The sequence below is a fragment of the Lepisosteus platostomus genome, chromosome 7, assembly GCF_059453375.1.
Source record: "Lepisosteus platostomus isolate fLepPlt1 chromosome 7, fLepPlt1.hap1, whole genome shotgun sequence".
Lineage (NCBI taxonomy): Eukaryota > Metazoa > Chordata > Actinopteri > Semionotiformes > Lepisosteidae > Lepisosteus > Lepisosteus platostomus.
The window spans coordinates 57,905,858-57,929,814 of record NC_142617.1 but is presented as its reverse complement, the minus strand read 5'-3'; the positions used below and the strand labels follow the sequence as shown (position 1 = coordinate 57,929,814).

Sequence of the window (23,957 nt, the reverse complement as noted above, 5' to 3'; positions counted from 1 at the left end):
TCTTCATGTGGCCTGCAGAATGCCTTCGCACTGGGGGTGTGGTGCACAAGCACAGCAGAGCCACACAAGCCGAGCAAGAATTCCTGTTTTCCAAACAGCTATCCACTAACCAGGAAGCTGCTCTGTTTTCTGGTTGGAATCGCGATGAGAAATGAGAAAAATTAGGCCGGCAAGGCATCGTAGTCTGGCTTTGCAGCTTGAGGACGCCCTGTGAAGCCTGTCGCCCTGACTCGTACTGGTGCTCCGCTCCTCTCGAGGGTGGTGGACACTCCTGTGCGGGGGCCGCTGGGCTTGTCCGAGGTGACGGGCTCCTCTTCTCCCCCGCCCAGGGGCGCAGCCTGGCAGGTGGCCCGCACCCCTGAGCTCCCTGTCCTCCCTGAGCCGGCTGCTGCCGCCTGAGACGAGTGCAGGAAGCGATCCTTGCCCATTAGAAAAACCGATTCACGGCAGGTCGCACAGCTCTGCGTTTTGCTGTCTCTTGGCGGGTGAGGGTAGAGAGGAAGGGATCGGGGCACGCCGGAACAGCCAGTTGTTTTTCAGAAAGAGCACTCCCTCAGTCTCAAGACTATTGCATCAGTGTGTTTGTATTGAGAACGCTGCCATTCACTGGTGTTACTGGTGTCTTCTGATTGTTTGAAGTTGCGCTGCCGATCGGGGATTTAGGACGAGTCAGTGTCCATGAAATGCCTTTTCAAACAGTTGGAGGGATGTCTAAACTCCCCCCCCCCTCCAGCCCCCGCGTGGGAGAAGGAACTTTTGCTTAGCTCTTACTTGCCGGGAACCTCTTTGCAAGAGACTTCTGAACCAGGACTCGCAAAAAAATCCCCCCCTCCAAGAAAAAAACAACAACAGGAAAAAAAGGTCCACTGTATTTAAAAAGGTGCCCCCCCCCACCCCCCCACGCCCTCCACAATTTCTTTAAATGGCTGAACACAAAATTCTCCCCGTTTCCTCAGCTGTGGAAGAGATGCTTGTGCGTGGCGGTAGATTGGCCCCCTCCCCACCCCAATCCGAAAGGAGACTCCGTGAGACTTCATCAGCCCCGGCTAAAGGTCTCTGGCTCTGGGAATGACATCTCAGCTGATGAAACAGACTCCCGATTTGTTCCTCAGAGGAGCGTCTTCCTTGTTAGGCAGTTCCCCGCTGCAAGTCGCGGAACCACCATGCCTGGCATTGCAGCGGGCACAGCCGGGGAGGGTGGAAATAGGCCTGCACTTGGGATGGCTATAAATAATAGAACGTATCCTTGATACCGCAGTTGTTTTGGTAACGGAGGGAAATGGGGGTTGACTTATATGGAATGTAGAGCAGTGGCCGTTTCTTCCTTTTGGGCATGTTTGGGATTTCACTCTCTCTCTCTCTCTCTCTCCATCGAGGAATTTGTCAAAACGATTCCTGAGAGCGGAACGCAGTTGCATTTGCTTGGGGTGCCCCCTTTTGGTAATTTTCCAGTAAATTAACTGTTTCCTGTTTTTTTTTTTCTCTCCTATTTTGTCCCCCTTCAGACCTGTAACGTGTTTGTTTGTTTTTTAGTATCTTATCGGGCTCATACGAGGTGGAATGTAGTTCGTAAACGGTTACTGGGAAGAAACCATGGCAGTTATCTGGATGGATACATGCTTGTGCTTCCCATGCTTAGTAGTTGAATGCAAAAATCAAGCAGTGCAGTTTAATAAATGCAACACTGACCAGTGTGGCGATACCACACGCACTACATAACCTCTTGCAGCTTCACCACAATGTGCAATTTAAATACAGACCGGCACAGTGAGATCGCAGCTGTACCAGCTCGACGAGAGCCCGCGGGTGTTAACAGTGGTTATAATGGTGCAGTTTGAAAAGGCTTGACAATGCAGCAAGTAAGCATGTGCAAGTAAATGGCGTGAGTGTGGTGTAGCCCTGCTGGAGCAAGTGCGAGGCAGGAGACTGCAGGAAGTTATGGAGTCTAGCATGGGACCTGAGGCCCAGCACCAAGGTGTCCACCGATCAGATTGAACTTCCTGCAAGGTGTTATGTGGCTGATGGGGAATACTGTAGCTGAGCAGGAGCATCACGAGGAGGGGAAGGGGCTGCTGGTTCCCCAGTCCGCTGGGTGGTGTCGACTGCTGTCGTGCCCTTCAGCTGCAGCAGGACCAGCATGCTGCACCGATACAGTGGCAGGGGCGCAGGGTTTTGGGGGTGTTCAGCAGAGCAGCACCCAGTATTCTGGCACCCCCTTTCCACAGAAACACCCCTTGCAGGGGCTTCCGTCAGTCACAGTGTGGAGATTTAATTTTGTCAGCTTTGGTGTGTAGGGTCATGATATCCGGTTAAGAAGACTACAGGGCGTCTTAGTGTGTTGCGTTAGGGGCCTGACATGATGAGGCGTAGTAATGATTCCCAACGCCACTGTGTGTTATTAATGAGAATAATAAAACAGGCCGTCTTTGGCCTGCCCCGAGCCTGCTGGGACGGGTGCCAGCACGGGGTTGCTAGGAGATGGCTGGTGCCCTGACTCTTGGCAGCTCCCTCCAGCTGGCCGGCAGGTCTGGGCTGTTAATCTACGCGATGACCGCGTTTCAGCACGAGACAGCAGACACCTGAGCGGGCCGCTTCGCCACCTTCCTGTCTGCCCCCACCGCCACCCCCCACCCTCTCCCCCAAGTTCCTCTGCGAGCTGCTGACAGGCCTGGAGTGCTGCACGGCCGTCAGGATGGTCACAGACTTGCGTCTCACTGCCCACTCAGTACCGCACCTTCAAGAGCTGACTGTTTCATTTACAAGCTCCCCGGTACTAACATAGGTTAGGAACAGAAGACGGTGTTGACTAACAGTCAAGGGACATTTTTTAAATGCTGAATTAAGAAGCTTGACAGATTCAGGAATTTCCTACAACCCCCCCCCGTGTGAAGTCTTGGCTACACAAAGTAAAGCGCAGTTAAAAGAATGTGTACGGAAGTCTAAATCTGAAGTAAATCCTTGAGTTAGGGTGGCACTAAACCACACAGAGCTTTGTTAGTCAGAAACCAGATTTTAAAGCCCACTTCACAGAAAATTAGTGTCAGGGACAAACCTGGTCCTTATGTGATAAGGTGGTTTGGTAGCAGTTAAGATACAGGTAAGCGTACAGCTTCAGTCCTTAAGGCTAAGAATGCAGCATGATTAGGAGGTCTCTACATCAATAGCTGAAGACCTTTTGCTCAGTGTTTTGTACAGTAAGTGCAATTAAGCGAATGATTAGCTCAGTTAGGCCTCTTAGAGCAGAAGTCAGCACAGCCGTTTGGAACTGGAACTGTGCACCACTGAATTTAGATCAGAGTCGCAGTATTTTGTACAGATTGAAACCTGTTCTGGACCATTGCAGAGACACCAGCAAACACTGGCTGGAAAAAGTCTAGCAGTTCAGTTGGCCAGAAGCTATGACTATGCATGATGACACAATGAGGACAAAAATGCACAGAGAAAATGATTGCGCCTCATGTGGCTCAGTGTGCTGCTTTTACATGTACTGCAGCTGTGTAAAATACACCGCTCCATGTTTCTTGCCTTCAGCTCTGACTGCAGTAGCTCAGAGTACGTCTCAGCTGCTGAAATCTGGCTCAGCACTGCCTCCTTCAGGTCAAGTGTGGACGTGCGTGCTGTCGAGGCGTAGTGTTCCTGTGTCAAATCGTGCTCTTGTCCCAGTAGCAGGTATCCCCAAACCACAGCAAGATGGCATAGCTCCCTCCGTCCTGCGATGAAGCAGGGGTCTCTGCAGGGTGCTTCAAATGTGGGGTTTCATTACCAGGTGTTTTTTATGCCGGGTTTTCACCTTCTCCATCAGAATTTCCGCCACCCTCCTAACTGCCTGATAGCAGATTGCAGCAGACCTGCCTGTTCGTTCAGTGCAACACTCACTCGGAGGTGCCTGAAAGCTCCAGGAAGGTGTTTCCTTCTGGAATTGAACAGCGCGGAATATTTTCCTCCTCTCCCTTTTTTCAGACAGCGGTCTCTGAAGTCTTAGGGTCCAGCTTTGGTGGACCTGCCTGCTGATCAGATCGTTTGCATTTTTCTTGCTTTTCGGAAATTGTGTTCAGAAGACCCCTCATCCCAAACATCCAAGAACAGGCTCCCAGTGCGCGGGCACGTTTTGTTACCACTTTTAAAAATGTTTCCAGCCTGAAGTTCACTGCTGCCCTGCGGTGGCCTCAGCTGTCCACGGTGGAACAACTTCCTTGGAAGAGCCCTGGAAGTTTTCTCCTCACACTGGTTGACCAGGAGCAGCCCCTGGTTGAAACGGGTGGCAGAGCAGGGATTCTGGGAGAGAGATATATACATAAAATAATGTAATTCAAAGCGTGTGTTGGCTGTGCCCGCCTTCGGCAGGTGGGTATTAACCCCACACTTTTTAGTGTGCCAAACGTTTTATGATGCCAAGTTTCCATTTTCCCCCTCTTTCATTCTCTGTGGCCACCTTTGGCCTCCAAGAGCTGTGTTTCGTCATGGTCTTTCAACAGTGCGTTTTAGTGGGAGTTCCTGAATGTCTAGTTCTGGTTTGTGAGTGAGGGTGCTGTAACGCTATCCTGTCATTATTGGCAGAAAGCAGCTTGGTTAATCCCTCAGGGACCGTGTTCAGCCCAGGACAGTCTCAACAGCCAGCGGTGGTCATTCGTGTGGACAGACCAGGCTCGTGAGCATTTCATTCCCGTCCCGCGTTAGAGACCCAGAGCTCCTCCCACGTGCGCCTGGGACGAGGAGGGCTTTCACACTGAAGGGAGAGTGCTGGGAAATCCAGCCGCTGAATCGCCAGTTGGCATCCTCCTTTCAGAGTTACTGCAATCCATCTGCTGGCGAGATGTTTTTTTTTTTTTAATTCCCTTAATAGTCCCAAACAGTAATAATATTTAGCTACAGTGGGGCCGGCAGAGTAGTTTACTAACAGGGCTAGAGTATAGCACCGCAGGCCTTGTGCAAACATTCCATCCTTCCTCTCTGACAGCCAATGACTGTTTCTGCAGGCTTCCAGCGTGCTCTAGGCTTCCAGAGGCCTTGACGTGTTTTATGGTCTGGATGGTTCGCACTGTGTAAATTGTGAAGTGGAACTGGTTTGGTTTAGGAGTTAGGATATCAATATGTTGTGTCTTTTCTTGTACGTACTCAAACCTTTTGTGTCATTTTATCTCAAGGCAAAACAAATTCAGGTTCCCAGGTTTGCTTGCTCTGCATTTTGCTAAGTGTTAATAGGACACGGGGGTGTTAAAAATGAACATTTTGTTAAGAAGGTAACATGTTTTCTTTTCTTGTCGCCATCAGACATGCAAGGAATCCTAAACTCCTGTCATTTGTTTGAACGCTGAGTACAGCATTTGCCAACACATTAATATGGCATGTGATCTTCTGAAGACGGCTAGCGTAATGGTTACCAAGCAACCGAGACTAGGTGGCAGCACTAAATGGAGCACACTGGCAAGCACCCTGCACAGTACATTGCACTTTGCTTAACTTTTTGTAGTCTTTAGTCAGCTCAGTTGCACCAGCCTGGGAGTCGTTTCACTTATTTACATTTTCAGTCTTGCCGATTTCGTATTGACGCTGATCGTCATCATATCGCTTTCAGTATCCACTTATCCAGTGTGGGGTCACGGTGACCCTGAGTCTGTCCATTGCAGGGCCCACACAGACAGAAACAGGGAGACACACACACTCACAACAGTGCCAGTCTTCCCAGAAGCCAGTTAACACACCAGCGTGTCTTTCGCCTCTGCGATGAAACTGGAGCACCCGGAGGAAACCCATTACAACACGAGGGGAACATGCAAACTCCACACGGAGTTCCCCAGCTCCCCAGGAATTGAACCCAGTGCTCCAGCACTGCGAGGCAGCAGCTGGCTAACCACTGTGCCACCGTTAGCGCCGAGGCTAACACTCAAGCGAAAATCGCTTTAATAATAACAACAGACTTCTGCTTGGAGGTTCGGTCAATGCAACATTCTTGCCTCCCGTGAAGAAGAGTGGTCTGACAGGCGTAAAGGGATGTTGTCTGATTTCATTTTTTCCCCCGCTGCGTTGCTAAGCCCCCTTTCCCGTCCTGTTTCCCACAGTGTGCACGAGCTGTGACAAGCGGGCGTGCACAGACTCTGGGCAGTGCTGCCACCCGGAGTGCCTGGGCACCTGCACCCTGCCCGACAACGACACGGCCTGCGCCGCCTGCCTGCACTACTTCCACGAGGGCCGCTGCGTGCCCGACTGCCCGCCGGACACCTACAAGTTCGAGGGCTGGCGCTGCGTCACCAAGGAGTTCTGCTCCAAGGTGCCCACCTCCATGCCCGACGCCTTCGACAGGTTCGTCATCCACAGCGGGGAGTGCGTGCAGGACTGCCCCTCCGGGTTCATGCGCAACGAGAGCCAGAGGTAAGCAACCCCACCCCAGCCGCCTGCCCGCCGTGGCGCGGGTGGTCCAGCAGGGGGCAGCTGTAGGGCGCCTTGCCCATTGAATTACTGTGCGGGCTGTGCCAGCGTCGCTGTTAATATTCTGTATTTAAAGCCCTGCAGTAATTCCATGATGCCTGTGGTCAGCCAGTATAATGAGCTGTGTTGAAATTAGGCTTTAATGACAGGCTACTTGAAAAACTCCCTGGTATGCTCCTATACAGATTGTTAGCCCGCACTGATAATTGGGGATACAATATTGTCACTGTAGGACTGTAACAATAGCACAGCACTGTCGTGGCTAAAAATAGCAAGTGTCACTGGGTTGTCACAGTAACTAAGAGGGAACTCTAATCATCTCGGTAAACTGGCGCCCTTCCTTGCCAGCAGAGGTGGGGGCAGTGTGGGGGAGACATGCCGGCCTGTCTGTGGGGTGGTCAGAGCAGGACCTGCAGCTTGTCTGCCCTTCCAGTCGAAGCAAGCGACCACTGCGCAGAAGCTGAGGGGCTTGTGCAGTTTATTTCCAAACCTGCCTGCAAAGGCCCAGATTTCGTAGTTCCTGCAGCGCAGACATTTCCTTTCTTGTGATCAGTGTCATATTGTCAAGAGCGTTTGTCTGTCAACTGGGGCTGTTCACACGGTAACTGGCATTGTAGCACAGTGCGGTCTTATTCCTGTATGAAGATACAGGAATATGCGCAGCCCCGTCCCTGTGGTGCCACACAAACATGCTCTATAGCTGGTGAAGTTGCCTGCGTGATGTCGGCACCTCGGTCTGATTGTAGACTGCTGTCACTCTTTCCTGGCCTTTTTTGTTTTATATTCAGCAGGGAAACAGTCATCCTAAACCATCACTGCAGAGGAATAGAATTACTTCAAGTGCAGTGAAATTTCAGAAACTTGTTGTGTAAATTGAGACTGGAACAGTCCAGCAGCTACAGGGGCAAGGTATTTCACTGTGCTGTATGATTAAACAGTTTCATCTTCTAAAACACCCAACAATTGTAAGTGTTATTACTGAAGATCTTTCTCAAGTTTTATTACAAACTTTTGTTTGCATTAAGGAAACAGCCAACTTTCTGAAACTTCAAACTTGTCCCTTGGAATTGACTGTTAGCGAGTTTCTGTACATGGAGATGGGTATTGACGGTTCATGATCCCCTGCATGCTCTCACTACAAACCAGTTCTTGTTTTGGGAATGAAAATGTTTCCTGGATGTTAACCCTGTGAAAAGAAGAGAAAGCCTAAAATGGATCAAGACAGATATAACCAGAAAGCGTCCGATGTGTTGAGAAGAGAAAGGAGCAGTTTCAAGCCAGGCTGGTGTTAGACACTCTTAATAGAGTGGTTCTTGAAGTCTACAGCACGGCTCTAGTAAAGTACTGGGATGCATTTAAAATTGCAGGCCAGCAGTGTTAATGTTTACGAACATCTGCAATTACAAAAAGGCTGCCAGTCTGTTAAACAAATGACCAGGATCTGCACAATGTCTGTGTCTCTGAAGCTCGCTTTCCTCCTACTGTTATTTTTTTCAAAAATATGTATATTGTATATCTTGTATTTAAATGAGGGCCTCTTCAAGATGCATGTGTTCAACCTGATTTCCTCCACCATCCGTTCATAAAGCTGAAGGAATCTGTTTCAGAAACCTCAGCAAAGGGTAGCTTTGAAAGGACTTCCTTTTCCTCTGGAAGAATCTGAACCGGATGATTCTGTAATAAAAGCCTTGGAATGACCAGCACTCCTGGCCAGTTGTGCAGTGAGGCAGGTGGGAGTAGATTCTTTAAGCTGTGCTGCAGAATTGTATTAATTTCGGGGGGGTGGGAAAAGCAAACAGCCTTGTGTGGGGGGGAGGGCAGAAACTTCACACAGTTTCCCAAGTCTACTGTGCAAGCTGTTTCAGCGCTTCCCCCATGTCAATGCAAGATAAATGTCATGATCCCAGGATCGCACTCAGCCTTGTCTTGAAAGAAGCCAGGGTATCGGCTTCGACAACATGGCTGAGTGGCTTGTTCCACACTCCCACAGCTCCTTGGGTAAAGAAGTACCTCTTTTTCTCAGCTTTAAATGCACCATCACACAGCTTCCCCATGCTCACCGCATACATGAGTATTTCAAGTCAGATTTTTGTATCCTAAAAATAGTGCTGCTCTTCACATCTTCTCGCCTCTCTCCAGCTTGCGGGGTTAATTTGTTTCTTTAACAGCCTCTCAGTCACACTTCCAGATGAGAGCGAGGGATTCCACTGACTGCACGTGAGGGTATTTGTCAAGTCTCAGCCGCTCCTGGTGCTTCTCCTTCTTCATCCGTTCTTCGAAAAGTTTCCACTGCTACATGTGTGTCACGAAAGAGAGACTTTAGAAGGGTGTTAGTGCCTTCTAACAGGCTTTTTTGGATTCCCGGAGTCTGGGGGCATATATCCACGCCTCAGAAGGGGCTTTAAGGTCCAGTATCTCGTTTTAAAGAAGATACTTTGTTTTTGAGAGCATAGCCCTTGTAGCTCACAAATGTCCCCAGTGCTTTCCTATAAGAACGCTTGTAGGAAAAGAAACAACAGCTTACAAATTGGTCCTCAACTTCAGTCTTTCTTTGAGGGGGAAGAGATTAATTGTTTTGTCGAAATAATGAAAGAAATTTGTCTTCCTTGCCCTTGCCTGCTGGGGGAGTGTGTTTACTTCGTCTCGGCGGGCGGGCAGCCAGCTGAATCCGGTCAAGGCCCTGTTTTGACTCTCCCCCAGTGCTGTTTACGCGGCCCCAGTCTCTCACGGCTCCCTGCGGTCTCTCTCCCTCTCTTGCAGCATGTTCTGCAGCGCCTGCGATGGGCTCTGTGACAAGATCTGCGAGGAGAAGGTCATTAACTCCATCGACGCCGCCCAGTCACTCAAGGGCTGCACGGTCATCAAGGGCAACCTGCACATCAACATCCGCCGCGGCAGTAAGTGCACGGGCCCTTCACTTCCAGCCAGCCCCCTGCATCAGGCCGCAGTCACCCCCGCTCCGGGTTCGAGAGAGCTTCCAAGTACTAGGAGGCTGTTCGGCCCAGCCTGCAGCTCCAGTCCGAGGGAGCAGAGTCGGTTGAAGGAGGAAGGCGTGGGGATTTTTTGGTGGTTTGTTCTTGGTTGCATATAAACCTTTGGAGGACTGGACGTTCTCTTGCATTAAACCGATAAAAGCCAGTGGACAGAGAGGATTTCAGGTTTGTCAGAGTCATGGTAGCCTCCCAACTAGGTCACTCCATTGCTGCTGGCTGGTAGTTCTCTACTAACTCAAGGACATGACCCGAGCACAAAGCAGTGTTGACATTTTTGCTGGGTAGTTTGTCAAAAAGACCTGCATCTCTTGTTAAAAAGGCATGTCAGTTTCTCGTCCTACATGAATCCCTCCTTTCATTTTCTGTTTTGGCCCAGTGGTGTTAATGAGGTTTTTCCTGTGGTTGTGATCTTTGTGTGTTTGAGGTTTCCCAGTGTTTTACTGTCGTAACATTGTTTGTTTGTTTTTTTCCCCCCAGATAACATTGCTTCCGAGCTGGAGAGCTTCATGGGATTGATTCAGACGGTGACCGGTTATGTGAAGATCCATCATTCCCACACGCTGGTGTCCCTGTCCTTCCTGAAGAGCCTGCGTTACATTAATGGGGAAGAGCTGATAGAAGAGTACGTCCGGGTTCGAGCTTGAGTGTGTCTGGAAGGATCTGGACAGCCCTGTCACTTTGAAACAGCCAGCCGTGTCACACAGGCTACTGAAGCTGAATTCGGCTGACATTTTCGACCCTCTTCAATTTGTTCTTTAAAATATGCTCGCTTTATGAGGCTTTATCTGTAAAATTAATCAGGATAAACGTGATCGCTCGGGACTCCTTTAAGCTTTCTCTCACAGCTTGTCAGTCTGGTGCGCAGCACAGCTCCTCATTGTTCACTTGACCTTGTGCGTCATGCAGCTCCTTTCGTATCATGTGTCAGGTGGCGGGGATCTGTCCGCGTCACGCAGCTGTAAAAAAAGCCTGTAGACACCCTGCGATTTGTCCCCGTGTGCACAAATGATTTCTTAGGCAGGGATCCATCTGGTGTTCTAGAATTGCAGGAGAAGAAACTCCAGTAGCTGTGGAACCGGCAATGACAGGGCGTGGGGGTGACATTTGTCTTAACCTGTGGGAAAGGATTTCACGTTGGTGAGGTGACAGGCAACCGTTTGTTAATTAAATCGAGAGGGAAAGCTCTGTGCAGGACTACATAAGGTAATGAAGGATTCTCTCAATCCGAGCAAAAGAAAAAATGACGTTTTTTAACCCAAATGCCAACCACGGCAAAACCGGTGAAAGAATAACCCCCTCTGGGGACACACCAGAGGCCCTGTAAGAAAAAACAAAACGGGAGCGGATCAAGACAAATTTCCCTCCTCCTTGATCGTTTTTATGCGAAGGTTGTTTACAGGTGAGGATAGATTGGGAGTAGGGTTTGTTCCCAGGAATTTCTTGTCCTTCGAATTCTCCCCGTGCACGTCTTGGGAGCCCGGGAAGGTTTCCATAGGAATCAGGTTGAATGGCCGGTATTTCAGTCGAGGGTGGGGCGGTGTGTGTAACCGTCTTCCCCCTAGACGCGGAGAGACGGAGGCTTCAGAGCAGCAGGGCCGTTTCCTCCTGTGCAGGCAGGTCTTCTGTCTCAGATCTGAAAACACCCAACCGGCCACGCCTTCAGCGGGAATAATACCATTAAAACAGAAAACATCCAGTGTCATTGAGTTCTGTCCACCCGCTTCCTCTCAAACCTAAGATTTGAAACACATTTCGTGAAAACAGGGTGTTTCGCATTTGCTTGTGCACATTGCGGGAGCACCAGAGTACAGCTGTACCTAATTAGAGCATAAGAACATTGACGAACGAGAGGAGGCCATTCAGCCCCGCTAGCCTGTTTGGTAGTTAGTCGTTAATTGATTCAAGGATCTCAGCCAGCTGTTTCTTGAAGGAAGCCAGGGTATCGGCTTGAACAGCGTAGCTGGGCTGCTCGTTTCAGGCTCCCACAACCCTTCAGACAGGCAAGCGCCTCCTGTGTTCTGCCATGTTGTTGCCGCTCGTGTCCTTTGGTTCACGTTTCGCTGTTCGTGAACCGCAGTGTGACGCGTCTGTAATGAAGGCAATTTATGTGCATATTTGTGTATACCGTTTAAACATCCCTATACTGCCTGTAACACTGCTTTCACAAGACACTTATTGCATTCATGAAGCTATCAAATTGTATAGATATCTGTTCAGTCCAGGGATTTTTTTTCTATTGTCCATCGTGTTCGTGGGGGGCAGGATTCAGCCCCCTCGTACACATGCAGCCGGACAATCTGCCCGCCCTTCCCTTGATGGGAATTCTCTTCGTATGGTCAGGAGGCTCATGGGAAAGTCTGTGCCCCTCTAATTGGTTGTTCTCTCCCAGGGTAGAGTTACAGGCATTCCTCGCATTCCTGAGGGTTCAGTCGAACAAAGTCTGTTAAAGTTACAGTACCCTGCTTGGGTTTGCTGTTTTGCCGTTCGTTTGCTTGTGGTGGGACGGACTCCTGTCAGTCTGGGCAGCTCTGGCGGGGCGGAGGTTAGACGGCGCAGGGGCTGGTGACGTGTGCTGGCATGCCTGGGCAGTTCTGCCGGGGCCAGTCTGTCCTGGTCAGGCGCGTGGTGGTGATGGCAGGCTCCAGGCCTGGCCGCCCTGAGGCTCCTGGGGTTCATTTCATCAGTGATCCTAATTAATTAGCACAGGAAGTGAAATCGCCCTTTTTTATGTTCTGGTGAGTTGCCAATTGAAAGATAACCCTTAACAGCTGAAGAGGCCATCAGCCCTGGAGGCCAGTCCCTGGTGAACACTAGTAATTCAGACGGCCCTCATGGTTTCGAACGCTTCGATCTTTTGATTTGGTGAGAGTCCATCGCAGGTTAAGGGCGTATGTGTGAAAGCACTTTGCCATGTGTTATGCCTTTTGCTCCTTTGCATCTGTTGTGAGCTTGGGCGTACAAAACATTCATTTACGGCAGACTTCTTCCACTTCGGAGGAAACTAACCCAAACCCAGACATTTCTTAGATGTATGTTTGGTATCTTGATCTTGGAATATGACCTAATCAGCTTCTTCCCAGATGGCCTGAAATGGTGTGGTACCTAGGCTAAACTTGTGAAAAGTCTGTCATAGTAGAAATCATAGTATAGATTTTTTATTACATTTTTTTAATTTTTTGCACTCGTCACGTCCTTTAATGTAGTGATTTGCTTGGAGGTTTTCCAGGCTTTTTAGTCTTAGGCTTTAGTCTTTCCAGGCTTTAGTTTTTCTATGGACAATAGAAAAAAAATCCCTGGACTGAACAGATATCTATACAATTTGATACAGAACAAACTTTAGAAGCAATAGGATGTTAAATTAAATTTGCAATTGGTGTGTGCAGAAACTCCTTTACACAGGAAGAGTAATATTTGCAGATCCTACCTCACAGTTGCACCTAATAGCTCTGGAGCTTTCGAGCAGGGTGTGCTACAGGATAGGCTCACTGTCTCTGTGTTGCTGTCCCAGCATGTACTCCTTCCACGTGCTGGACAACCAGAACCTGCAGCACCTCTGGGACTGGAGCCACCACAACCTCACCATCAAATCCGGAAGACTGCTCTTCGCCCTCAATCCCAAATTGTGTGTCTCTGAGATCCGGAAAATGTGGGAGAAGACAGGGATCACCGAAAAGTTCAAAGAGGACAATTTCCGCAACAATGGCGACAGAGCCAGCTGTGAGTAGTGCTCTGACCTGTCCAAGAATCCACGTGTTGGAAAAGCCCCTTTTCCAGGACTGTCCATGCCTGTCTAATGCTGTAATTATAAAGACCCGGAGTCCAGCATCTGCAGTGTGATCATTCTTGGGAAAAAATGTAACTTTATGTATTTCATCATGACTATTTTACTTTTTTTTGCCTCCTTTCTTTCTTCAGATAGTCTTTATAATTTCAGATCATAGAACCCTAATTTAACAATGTATATACAGCCTTAGGCAAATAGCCGTGATGTGGTAAAGAACTCATGTTTGTTTTTCTGCTGTAATAAGTCTGGTAAATAAAAAAAAGTAATTTACAAGCTAATTTCTAATGGCACCCTATACAAGGAAGCATCAGTGTTGTGCACTTTGTGTGCAGACTATCCAGGTTGTTGAATTTCTTTATCTTTATAGCTAGATCTTTAAACTAGCTTTCTGCTCCTGTATTGAAAGGGCGTCATAGCTGATGCATTGAGGCCACAGTAATTATTTTTTGAGGCGTAATAATGAGCTCATTCATTTTGGTTGTTTTCTGAGCACCTAATTGCTTCGGTTTTACAGTTCTGTGATTGGTCATCACCAAATCCCCATGACTTGTCTTATTAGGATTTAGATTTCCATTGAAATCCAGGGGCCTGGGCAGTGCTCACAACACTGCAGCAGCTGTTCAGTCTCTTCCTTTCTCAGAAAAGTGAATTTATGATGTTCATCTGCCACTAATGGATAAATGACAAACTGCTTCAGCAGGTCACATGCAAAATTACTTTTAAAACTGTAATCTCACTTCTTTAAATCACAGGCAATGAAAATTAAATAGACAGGTTGGTACAGCACTGTGTTCCTCATGTAATCAATTACAGGGATTTGATCTAGTAATTATTAATAATTAGCTTAGATGGTAAAACCGTCAGTCATGGGGAAAGTAGGGCTTTAGACACTGATTCAGACTTGGTGGTTAAGGTGGTATTAGAAGCTAGCCAGAATCCTTCTAAATAAGCTGCCTTTGAGTGGTTGAATTAATCTTTCTTGAACAGAAGAGAATTTTAGAGATGAATGCATTTGGTAATTCAATATAAATTAACAACTTAATTTGCTTACTCTTTTAACAGATAGGAGAGTAGGCTTTTAATACACATGAAACCATACTGCCTTGCTCGGGATGTTTCTAGATGTCCTGGGTCACAAATCAGTTTCCTGAAAAGTGTTCTGTCTTTTTTTTTCCCCCAAGAGGAATTTGAATGAAAGAGCTGCCAGTTTGTAACCTTTAAATAAGAGTTTAAATCAGTCTGGCACACACGAGATTAAAGTGATCTGGGGACACAGTTGTTTCCAAATCTAAATTCACGTGCTGTGAATCGGCACTGTTAGCCTTCGGTGATGATGGATAGCCACATGTGAAGCACATGTGGGAATTCGCCATCTGTGAAAGACTTGCAGTCGGTGTGTTCTTAAAACTTAACCCATGAACATTAAAATGTCAAAACCAAATTGTTTCCTGCACGTTTTTCTGTTTTCTTTTTCTTGGAAACGGTTGCATGTTTCCTGAAGGGGACACGTGTTTATTTTTTTCAAGGCGAGAGCTACATCCTGAAGTTCAAATCCAACAGCACCATGAGCAATAAGATCAAGCTGACCTGGGAGAGGTACCGGCCTGCGGATTACAGGGACCTCATCAGCTTCATCGTCTACTACAAGGAGGCGTGAGTGTGTTGTGTCTGTTAACAGCGTTTGTGAATGATACCTCTGGCGGCAGTGGCGGGTTTTAGGGGTTGCTTGGCAATTGGAGCTGTTTTGACTACGACAGCGGGCAGCCTCTTGCACTGTATAGGAGCAGTTTCTATCCTTGTTTTCCCTGTGCTGTGCGTGGTTCTGCTCATTTCCTGAAAAAATGACAAACCTGAAATGTGCAGCACCTGGTGTTTGCTTCTGGAAGATCTGGAGTAGTAGTAGGAGAAGTTGCAGACAGGAGGAGGACCCCCGGCCTGTGGCCCTTATTTATCCACTAGTGGCTTGCTGCTCCTGTAGCCTGTAGCATCAGACTGCAGTTCTTGATGTATTGCCCCAGCAGTTTGGAGGAGGATGGTAGAAGTGAAGTGTTTCTTCCCTTTTTACCAAGTTTGGCCTTGCCGTGTTTTGCAGGCCCTACCAGAACATCACGGAGTTTGATGGACAGGACGGTTGCGGGTCCAACAGCTGGAACATGGTGGACGTTGACCTTCCCGACAAGGAGGGGGACCCTGGCGTCCTGCTGTCTCCACTGAAGCCCTGGACTCAGTACGCCATCTTTGTCAAGGCCATCACCCTGGCGGCAGAGGACAGACACATCCTGGGAGCCAAGAGTGAAGTGGTCTACATCCGCACCAATGCATCAGGTACCCTGCCCACCCAAGGGCCAGCGGGTCTGAGTGCACCAGCACGTCTGATGCATATGGGACCAAACCAGTTGAGCTGCAATTCCCAGATATTTGTGAAAACAAGCAAATTATTCATCTTTATGTTTCATTGATTTTAGTATGCAGCAGCAGCACTGTCTCTGGTGGTTAACAGGCAGGATTTTGACTTCGATGAGTTGTCTGTGAAATTTACATGGGAGGAATTTGCCCATGACACTTGGTTTCTAAAGGACAGTTAAACTAGAATTTGAAATTCAGTCTAGTTTACTCCTTCCTACTGTCACGTTTTGTTTTATTTTAAGAAAAGCATGGTGGCTGTACTGGGCTTGAGCTTCAGTACACTAAAAAAGATTTTTCAATTTGGAACTTTTAAAGCAACTTGGTTCAGTCTCTCTTAAAATGTGTGGTGCAGCCTGAAGAGTGGATAAACAAGAAGCTATTTGGCTTTCAGCAGTTTTAAAAGACCCAGCTGTGAATCATGGCTGGAGAAGTCCGTCTTTGTCCTGCTTGCTTTTAGCTTGAACTTGCAATGGTTTTTGTTTTGGATTGCAGAGCCCTCGATGCCCCTGGATGTGCGGTCTTATTCCAACTCCTCCTCAAAGCTGCTGGTGAAGTGGTCTCCCCCCACCTCCCCCAATGGGAACCTCACCTACTATCTCGTCCGCTGGCAGCAGCAGCCTGAGGACCGCGAGCTCTATCGACACAACTACTGCTCCAAAGGTGGGCCTTGTCGTAGTTCATCTGGTTGCTGGCCTGATCTGCTGAGAGTTTAAAGCTTCCAGCGACAGCAGATGGGGCTTCAAGTTCAGCAGGTTACCCCACAGAAGTTGGGCAGGGTTTCCACCGGGAATGCTGGTGTTGATTTTCTTTTCTCCCGCACTCAGAGTTGAAAATCCCCATCCGGATCCCAGCCACGGGGGCCGTAGACCTGGACGAGGACACCAAGCCCACCAAGTCCGACGCGGGGGGAGGGGAAAAGGGCCCGTGCTGCGTCTGCCCCAAGACGGTGGACGAACTGAAGGCCGAGGCCGAGGACGCCTCCTACCGCAAAGTCTTTGAAAACTTCCTGCATAACTCCATCTTCACACCCAGGTATACCAGAGGAGCCTGGAAGATGGCAAAGGGATGGGGGGAGCAGTGCACACGTACACTTATGTAGCACCTTCTTATCACGTGGTCTCACAGTGCTTCACACCCAAACCCCACGTACACTAAGGTGCTGATCTCGACAGTGGTGCGCAGCCTTTGTGACGAAGACTTTGTGTTTCACACTGAATTGGCTGTGTGGTCTTTGGGGAAACTCTCAGCATTGAGCTGCTTTCTTTGCTTACAGCTTCTGCGGAGCTCTAACCATCTGAGATTCCTTTTCAAGGACTGGCTGCCCTCTTGCCGTGTGTGAGGGTGTGTCCCCTTGCGGGGAGACGGGGATTGTTTTTTAAAAGCCCTGTCATCTCAGATCCGGTGTTTTGTTTTGCCCTTCCCCACCTCTCAGCGGTTCAGAAGTACTGTCCTGGGGGCGAAATATTTTTAGCTTGAAGAATTACTAGGATGCCATTTAGGAAAAACAAAAGGAAACCTGATAAATTAATGGGGATGCTGAGGCACTCCATCTGGTGAGCTTTCAGTGTTAGATTTGGACGGTGCAGTGTTTTTTATATCAGGGGAGTGACATCTGTATTGTATTATCTTTTACCTTGCTAGTGGCTATGGATGTTTCATGTGTTCAAAGCTTTTTTCCCCCCATGCTGTGAGACTGATTGCATTTTAAATGTGAGCCTCTTTCAGGGTAAACTCAGGGCACAGCTCTCCCTGTAGCACAAGGCCAGTTCTTGCCTGTGGCTGCCCTGTTTGGCTTTCAGGCATTGGAGAGGGCAGTGCTGTGACACTGGGAGGGTGGAGCTCGTCCTCTCCACCCGAGACCGCTCTGTCTCTGTACTAAACCAGGTGTGCCTCTGTGGCCCTTCTTGTGGGATTAGTGTTACTTTCCCCTGCTGTGATGTGGGAGAGATCATCCTGAGTGAAACTGAAGGAGACAGCCTTTCTCAGCCCTGGTCATCGGGAGGAAGATGACATCAGTATTTGCAGGTTTCTGCTTGATCTTTTGATCTTTTCATGATGAGTTGTGTTTTTCTTTTCACTTGGATGTCATTTTCGGTAAGGTGAGGTTAGGCCTATGCAGCAGAGTTGTTTGGCTGGTGGAGTTTGGTTTTGTTCTGGGGCTGGGATCCTCACCCAGAATGGCTCAGTTAAGGTTAGTGGTGTAGTGGGAATTTTATTAGTGTTGGAACGCTGTTTGGTGATGTAATGAACACTTGTACTTTAAAAGAAGGATGTTTTGAGCAGAATGTTTGATTAGCAAATGTTGCACACAGCCTCTGAATGCACCTAGTTTATAGGCTGAAAAGCAAAAAATATGGGCATTCATTCTAGATGCGTTTCAAAGGTTACATGCAGCCGAGGTACCAAGATACTGTACGTCTAAAGAAAAATATAACCAAAAGAATAAAGTTCTTCTCTCTAAAGTACATCGGTTCATCTGAATAATCTGATGCGTCTTTTAAGATAATTTGATTACTAGCTTAATCAAAATATTAATTGGGCGCTACTCTTAAAAAAAATAGTCGAAGAGGCATAGATAAAAGGTCTGAATCTTGACTCTTTGAAGAATATATATATTTTTTAATTAAGTGATATTTCTCTGCTCAGATGTAGTCATTGCGAATGTTTGTTCTTCATCAGCTGTGAACGGCAGGCCAGCCTGTCTATGTTTAACCTGTAACCACCCCAAAAACAGGGTGTGGTAGCTGATCAGGTGTGCTGCACTTAGCCTGTATCGGCTTCATTTATTGGGCACCTTTGTGCGAGTTTGGAAAATCCCGATGAGACTCTTTAATGTGTTAGTGCTGGAATGAAGTGTCTCCTACGGTTCAAATATTTCTTAAGACGTGGAGGAGTGAAGCCCTGTTACCACTACAATGCTGGTTAAGGCACTCTGACACCAACATGGTATTGGTCAGCCAGATTCTTGCAACATTTTTGTTGTGGTGTTTCATCATCCTTGGATGGATGCAGCAGCAGTCCGCCAGTCTAGGAGATTTCACAGGCGAGAAACATCCGCCAGCCCCAAGACAAACACACGGCCTGCCTTTACTGGGGGCAGGGTGCTTTCAGGCTTTCAGAGCGCCTAATAAAGTTACAAAGTTCACGATTTCCAAAACAAAAAAGGAAACTGAAGACAGAGGAAATGTTTCCCATTTCGCACCCCCTCCTCGCATTCGCTCCCTTTGTCAAACCGGCAGCCTGGCTGCCAGGAAATGCACAGCGAAGCCATCTGGAATACTAATGAAATAAAGGGAAGATCCCCTCCATTCAGCCAGCGCAGACTTGAGGAGATCCGATTCGTCTGGCCTTTCCCACCCAGGAATCTCGGCTGTTCTGGGGCTCGCTGTCGCGCTGCTCGGCTGGTGGCTCCTGAGGTCGCGCAAGCAGCCCGAGTGTAAGCAGCAGGTGAAGAATTGCAGGAGTGTCCCCTAGTTCTGCTTGTGAGCCCCAGGTCTGGGCTGGCAAATCCGCATGAAATCATTCATACATCCTGCAGCTGTATGTAAACATCATGATGGCACTGCCGCAGGGGGAAGAGCTGTCCGATAATCGTGGCCCCCAGCCATCACGGAACATAGCACCATAACTGATCAGTAATGAATGAAAACTCTAAAATGGCAATTACAGTGCAGTGCGTTTAATAAGATATTATAAAACAATCAGTAATCTGAAGTACCGCATTTTTACAACAGAAGTAATGTACTGTAAAGCCATGAGCTAGCAGCGGAAGGGATGTTTGTGTGCTTTGCTTGCTATGAGCTTCAGCATGAATTTCCACTCCAACAGCATGCTGCCGCACAGCCCAAGACGGCACAGTCTCCTCCTACTGATCCACACGCTCCAGCACCAACAACGATCCACTCCACGTTGCGTCCCCGTGACATTTTACCAAAATGTCATATCGGACACCGTTTCTTTGCACCGTAGTCCTAGTTCTAGTTCCTGCGGACCTGTGGAACCGCAGAAGTGCCGAAGTTCTAGCTCCTGGCTCCGCGTCCTCGCCTCGCGCCTGCGCACAAAAATGAAAAAACAGCTGGGCAGGAGCAGATCTGAGGGCTTTGCCTCGGGCTGTCCGGAGGCTCGCCGGACATTAGGGATTTTGCGGATCATGTCCATTGTACCTGAAGTCTGTTAAGTCCAGGGTGTGCTGTGTGTAGACGAGGACAGGTGTGGTGGTCACGCTGGGTGGGGAGTGAGTCCTCCTTGGGCTTCCATTGTTATCCATTTCCGTCATCTTGGTTTTTAGCCGCGTTTGTGTTGAAACGCACTTTTTGTAGTTTAAGGAAACAGCACCCCAAAAGGGCAGGGGAACACAGATGTCTTGTCAGTTTTGTTTTTGTTCTAAAAAAATATGTATGTTTTTCAGGTCAGCAGCCGCAGTTACTAGTTTCATTCCTGTCAGGATTCTTTAGAAAAAGCCAGGCCGTGCAGCGCCTAACACGTTTAACACCTTTTAAAGCATTTTCTTTTCTTCAGATTGTCTTTCTGTGGCACTGGGAGAAAACGCTAGGTTTATTCTGATGGGGCATGAGGGACAACGCTCCCCTTCTCGTTGTCCCCTCCCCGGGGGGCCGCGGCAGAGGCGCAGGCGGGTCCGTCACGCCAGGCTCCCTCCTGCAGGACACACACAGACTGGCCCGCTCCTTCCCTCGGGATGGTTCCTGCGCACAGCGCAGGGGCCGAGCCCGCTTCGTCTTCCAGCTGCTCGAGGCAGGAACGCGGCAAACCACTCGTGTCTTTTGGCATCTTTCGTTAACCCTCATCTGGGATTTTGGAAAAATGCCAGACAGGTTGGCTTTTCTTCTCAAATTGTTCAGCCTTTTTATAGCGTATTAGACTTTTTTTTACATTGTGTATCAGTTACGTGTTGTGGGAGCAGAGGCTCGAGTGTCCTGATTGACCAGTGCACGTTGAGCCGGCGACTGGACGGTAATTTTGCAGGCACTTTTTAAAGTTAAACAAGTAGGTTTAGGTGCAGGTGGATGCTGCACATTGGTGGTGGTGGAGGGGAGTCTCCATTACCTGTAAAGCGCTTTGAGTGGAGTGTCCAGAAAAGCGCTATTTAAGTGTAAGCAATTATTATAATTATTATTATTAGTAATTCAGAACTTTTTGAAATAAGCTGGCTGTTTCTTGGAAGCATGTCTGGAGACAGGTTCTTCTGGGGTTATGAGATTCTGCCCGATCAGATGGAGCAGCTGAACAGACTCAGTCTGTAGTAGTCCAGCTGATCCAACACTCCTGACCCTTCTTCTTTAGGGTTCTGCACTGCACCATTCCTGGCAGTTTCTCCCTTTCTTTGCCTTGCCTGGCATAAAGTGATCAGCATCAATAGCTGCCCTGTTCCAAGAGATTTTGTTTTCATATTCGCAGCAACCCTGAATTGCAGAAGCTGGGTGTTTCAGTGCATTTGGATAGTGTATTTATATATAATTTATAGAAATATACCACTCCTATTACGCTGTTTGTAAGTAGGTTCAGGGAGAACTAAGGGGGCTGGAGATGACTAAGGTGTTCTGTGTTATGTAGGACAACACGTTGAATCAAATCCTGTAAACCGGAAGTCTCCTGCCTTAGTCCTGAAGAGCTGCAGTCCAACAACTGTTGTACTGTATGTCACCCTTACAGCAGCACATTTTAAAAGGGCTGTGGCAGTTTAATTGTTATTGATTAAGCAAGCAGTTTGTTAAAATTCAGAGAACATGTAGAACAGCTTTCTGACAATTCTCGAGGAGCAGAGTGACCTTAATTAAATTTTTCACTTAACTGATCAAGCGATCTAAACCTCTACAAATGGGTAATACAGGGTGATCTCAACCACTAAGTGGCATTACATGCTTTGCAATTATAATACACATGCTGTTTTTAAGTTAAGAAGTGTATGAAGTTAGAGAAGGCATCTCAAACTGTTCCTGTGGAGCTGTGTCTTTTTTTATCCTTCCTGAGTCGTTAAAACAGAATCTACTTTATCGTCCACCTATAAAGAGACAATACAAACAGTTCAATGCAGAATACATACAACATCCAGTGGACTTTACAAGATGTGTACAATCAATGCAATGTTAATAACAATACAGTGCACAACACATAAGATTGAAATGTGACACTAATATATGTGCTGTCAATAATGATTTTCGTGTGCAAATAACTTAATGTTTTGTTTATACATAAGAGGGGTTTTATTTAAGGTGATTTGCAAATGATTCCCTTCATTACGACGCAGCTGAAGTGCACAACGACTCGGGGACTGGCTCGAAGGGCCAGGGCCTTGGAGTTCGTTAATTGGATCACAGGCACCCGAGTTCCTGTGAAACAAGCCCTGTGCCCTCACCTGCGGCCCTCTTGGCGCGCTGACCAGGGTAAATGTTTCACCAAGATAAATGAAGCAGGCTGTGGGATGTTCCTGTATGGGTTGTAGGATTGATTAGGTTGGCGTCTCTGGTAAACACTGTGAAGGTTTTGTTTAGGGGCCAGCTGCTGTGTGAGAGACTCTCAGACTGCCCTTTTCTCACCAGTTATTTTCCTGACAGGCACGTGAGGCTGGAGGTACAAGCAGAAGATCCGACTAAACCCTGTGTTGTATTTTCTCTCTCTTCAGTTATCTGTCTGCGAGGGGGAGGAGTGACCGGTGTGGGGGTCACTCCCAGCTGCTTAACCTTCTCTCTTCTTCCCTCCCGGCGGTGTCGTAGGTTGTGTCTGAGGGCTGGACTGACCCTGGCCTGTCCCTTGTCTGTGGGCGCAGGCTGGAGTGAAGGCCCAGAGCTCGCTCTCCTGGCCTTTCGCGTTCTCAAGCGGTGAAATAGGGCAGCGTGTGGCTTAACAAATATCGTTCTTGAGTTATATACTAACCAGAGTTCATAAACCTCTGCTAGCAGTACTGGATGTCAGTAACTGAAACAAATCGATATTCCAGTGTTTTTGTATTCTATGCTTGTCATTTAATTGTTAGCGCTGTTGCTAGTACTTTCAAAGAAAATCAAAACTTAGCCCTTTCTGTTTGGCCTTTATATTGGTCATCTGAACACTGAGACAAAGACTTTGGATGTAGTGTTATAATATTTCAGTATTTACATTATGGACACGTCACCCATAGTCCCATATCCCCAAGATCGACTGCGATACATGCACCATTGCTTATTGTCCTACACTGAGCAGGTTTCCTGCAAGCTGTTCCAACTTTTTTATATTTTATATCTCCATTTTGTGAGAGGCCAGCCAATCTAGTTACTCATTTGGAAAGCCTGAGCACTTTGATCAGGCGTTTTTCGGTTTTTCGTAACCACGAGCCTAGCCACAGGTCGTAAATCGCAGGCTGTAGATCCCAGGTACAGTATCCGAACATCCCGTCTTGTGTTGCTGTAGTCACGGGTTGTCTTGCATTATCTGCATCCCCCCCGTATCCTGATGTCACACCTCCCCCCTTCCCGCTCGTTTTCCCGAGTCAGCGTGTCCCGGCGTTCCTTCTTATTAATGTCCATCGGTCCGTCCTTCCACGTGTTTGTTTCTCTCTCTGGATTTTGCCCGTAGTGGAATAAAACGCAGGACCATGTTTTAATCTTTTCAGAGATCCCAAAAGAGCGAATCGTTACACGTCTCTTACGGGCGATGCTAGGTAAGGCCGCGCTGTGGCGTGCGCTCACGTCCCCTGTGTGCTGAGGCGGTCGCCCTGCTTCCGTCTCTGTCGGTGTCCGTCTCCGTGTGGTGACACGTCTGGAGTGAGCTCCTCATTGCGTGTTTCTGCTTTTGGTGTTCATACCTTCATTGCTTTTGTTTCGTTGGGTTACACGAACGTGTCCCGCCGCAGCAGGAGGGGCTGGACTCTCCCCTCCCCAGCCTCGGTCAGCGCCCGGCCCGGCCCGTACAGCTGCCTTCCCCGCTGGGCTCCGCCCGGCAACCGGTTTAATTGAACTTTGACTTTTAAATTCAAGCCGTAAAGTTTATTGCTCACAAGGAAGAGTGGAAACTCGAGATGCCGTAGTAGGTAACAAATTCGTTCACATGCGGAGCGCTTTGAGAAGTGCGTTTCAGAAGTAGAACTACAGACATAAAGTGAGGCATGTCGGGCGTTCTAATGGATGGGAGTGTGATGAAGGGTAGGGGTTGCCATAAGCAGTTTCCTGGCCTGAGCCCAAACTGACCCTTGTATCACAGGTCCCTACAAGCATGGTCCTGCTCTGCCAAGCCAGTGCAAAACTGCCCCTCACCCCTGCCCCGGGAAAATACTTTAGACGGGAGTATCCCCTTATATTATTCATCGTTCCATAGGCAGCCAGTTCACTAAACTACAGTTTCCACCCTAACATTTC

At 48.1% G+C, this 23,957-nt stretch overlaps 1 protein-coding gene across 1 annotated transcript in view; it reads left to right on the top strand.

The window, feature by feature from the left end:
* igf1ra (insulin-like growth factor 1a receptor) overlaps positions 1-23,957 on the top strand; it is a 143,322-nt gene that overhangs the window by 91,670 nt on the left and 27,695 nt on the right. Inside the window, exons 3-10 of the mRNA XM_088641401.1 lie at positions 6,060-6,369; positions 9,187-9,323; positions 9,897-10,041; positions 12,928-13,136; positions 14,730-14,856; positions 15,296-15,528; positions 16,102-16,269; positions 16,434-16,641. Of these exons, the coding sequence (XP_088497527.1) occupies positions 6,060-6,369; positions 9,187-9,323; positions 9,897-10,041; positions 12,928-13,136; positions 14,730-14,856; positions 15,296-15,528; positions 16,102-16,269; positions 16,434-16,641 (1,537 nt within the window). The remainder of the gene's footprint in view (positions 1-6,059; positions 6,370-9,186; positions 9,324-9,896; positions 10,042-12,927; positions 13,137-14,729; positions 14,857-15,295; positions 15,529-16,101; positions 16,270-16,433; positions 16,642-23,957) is intronic.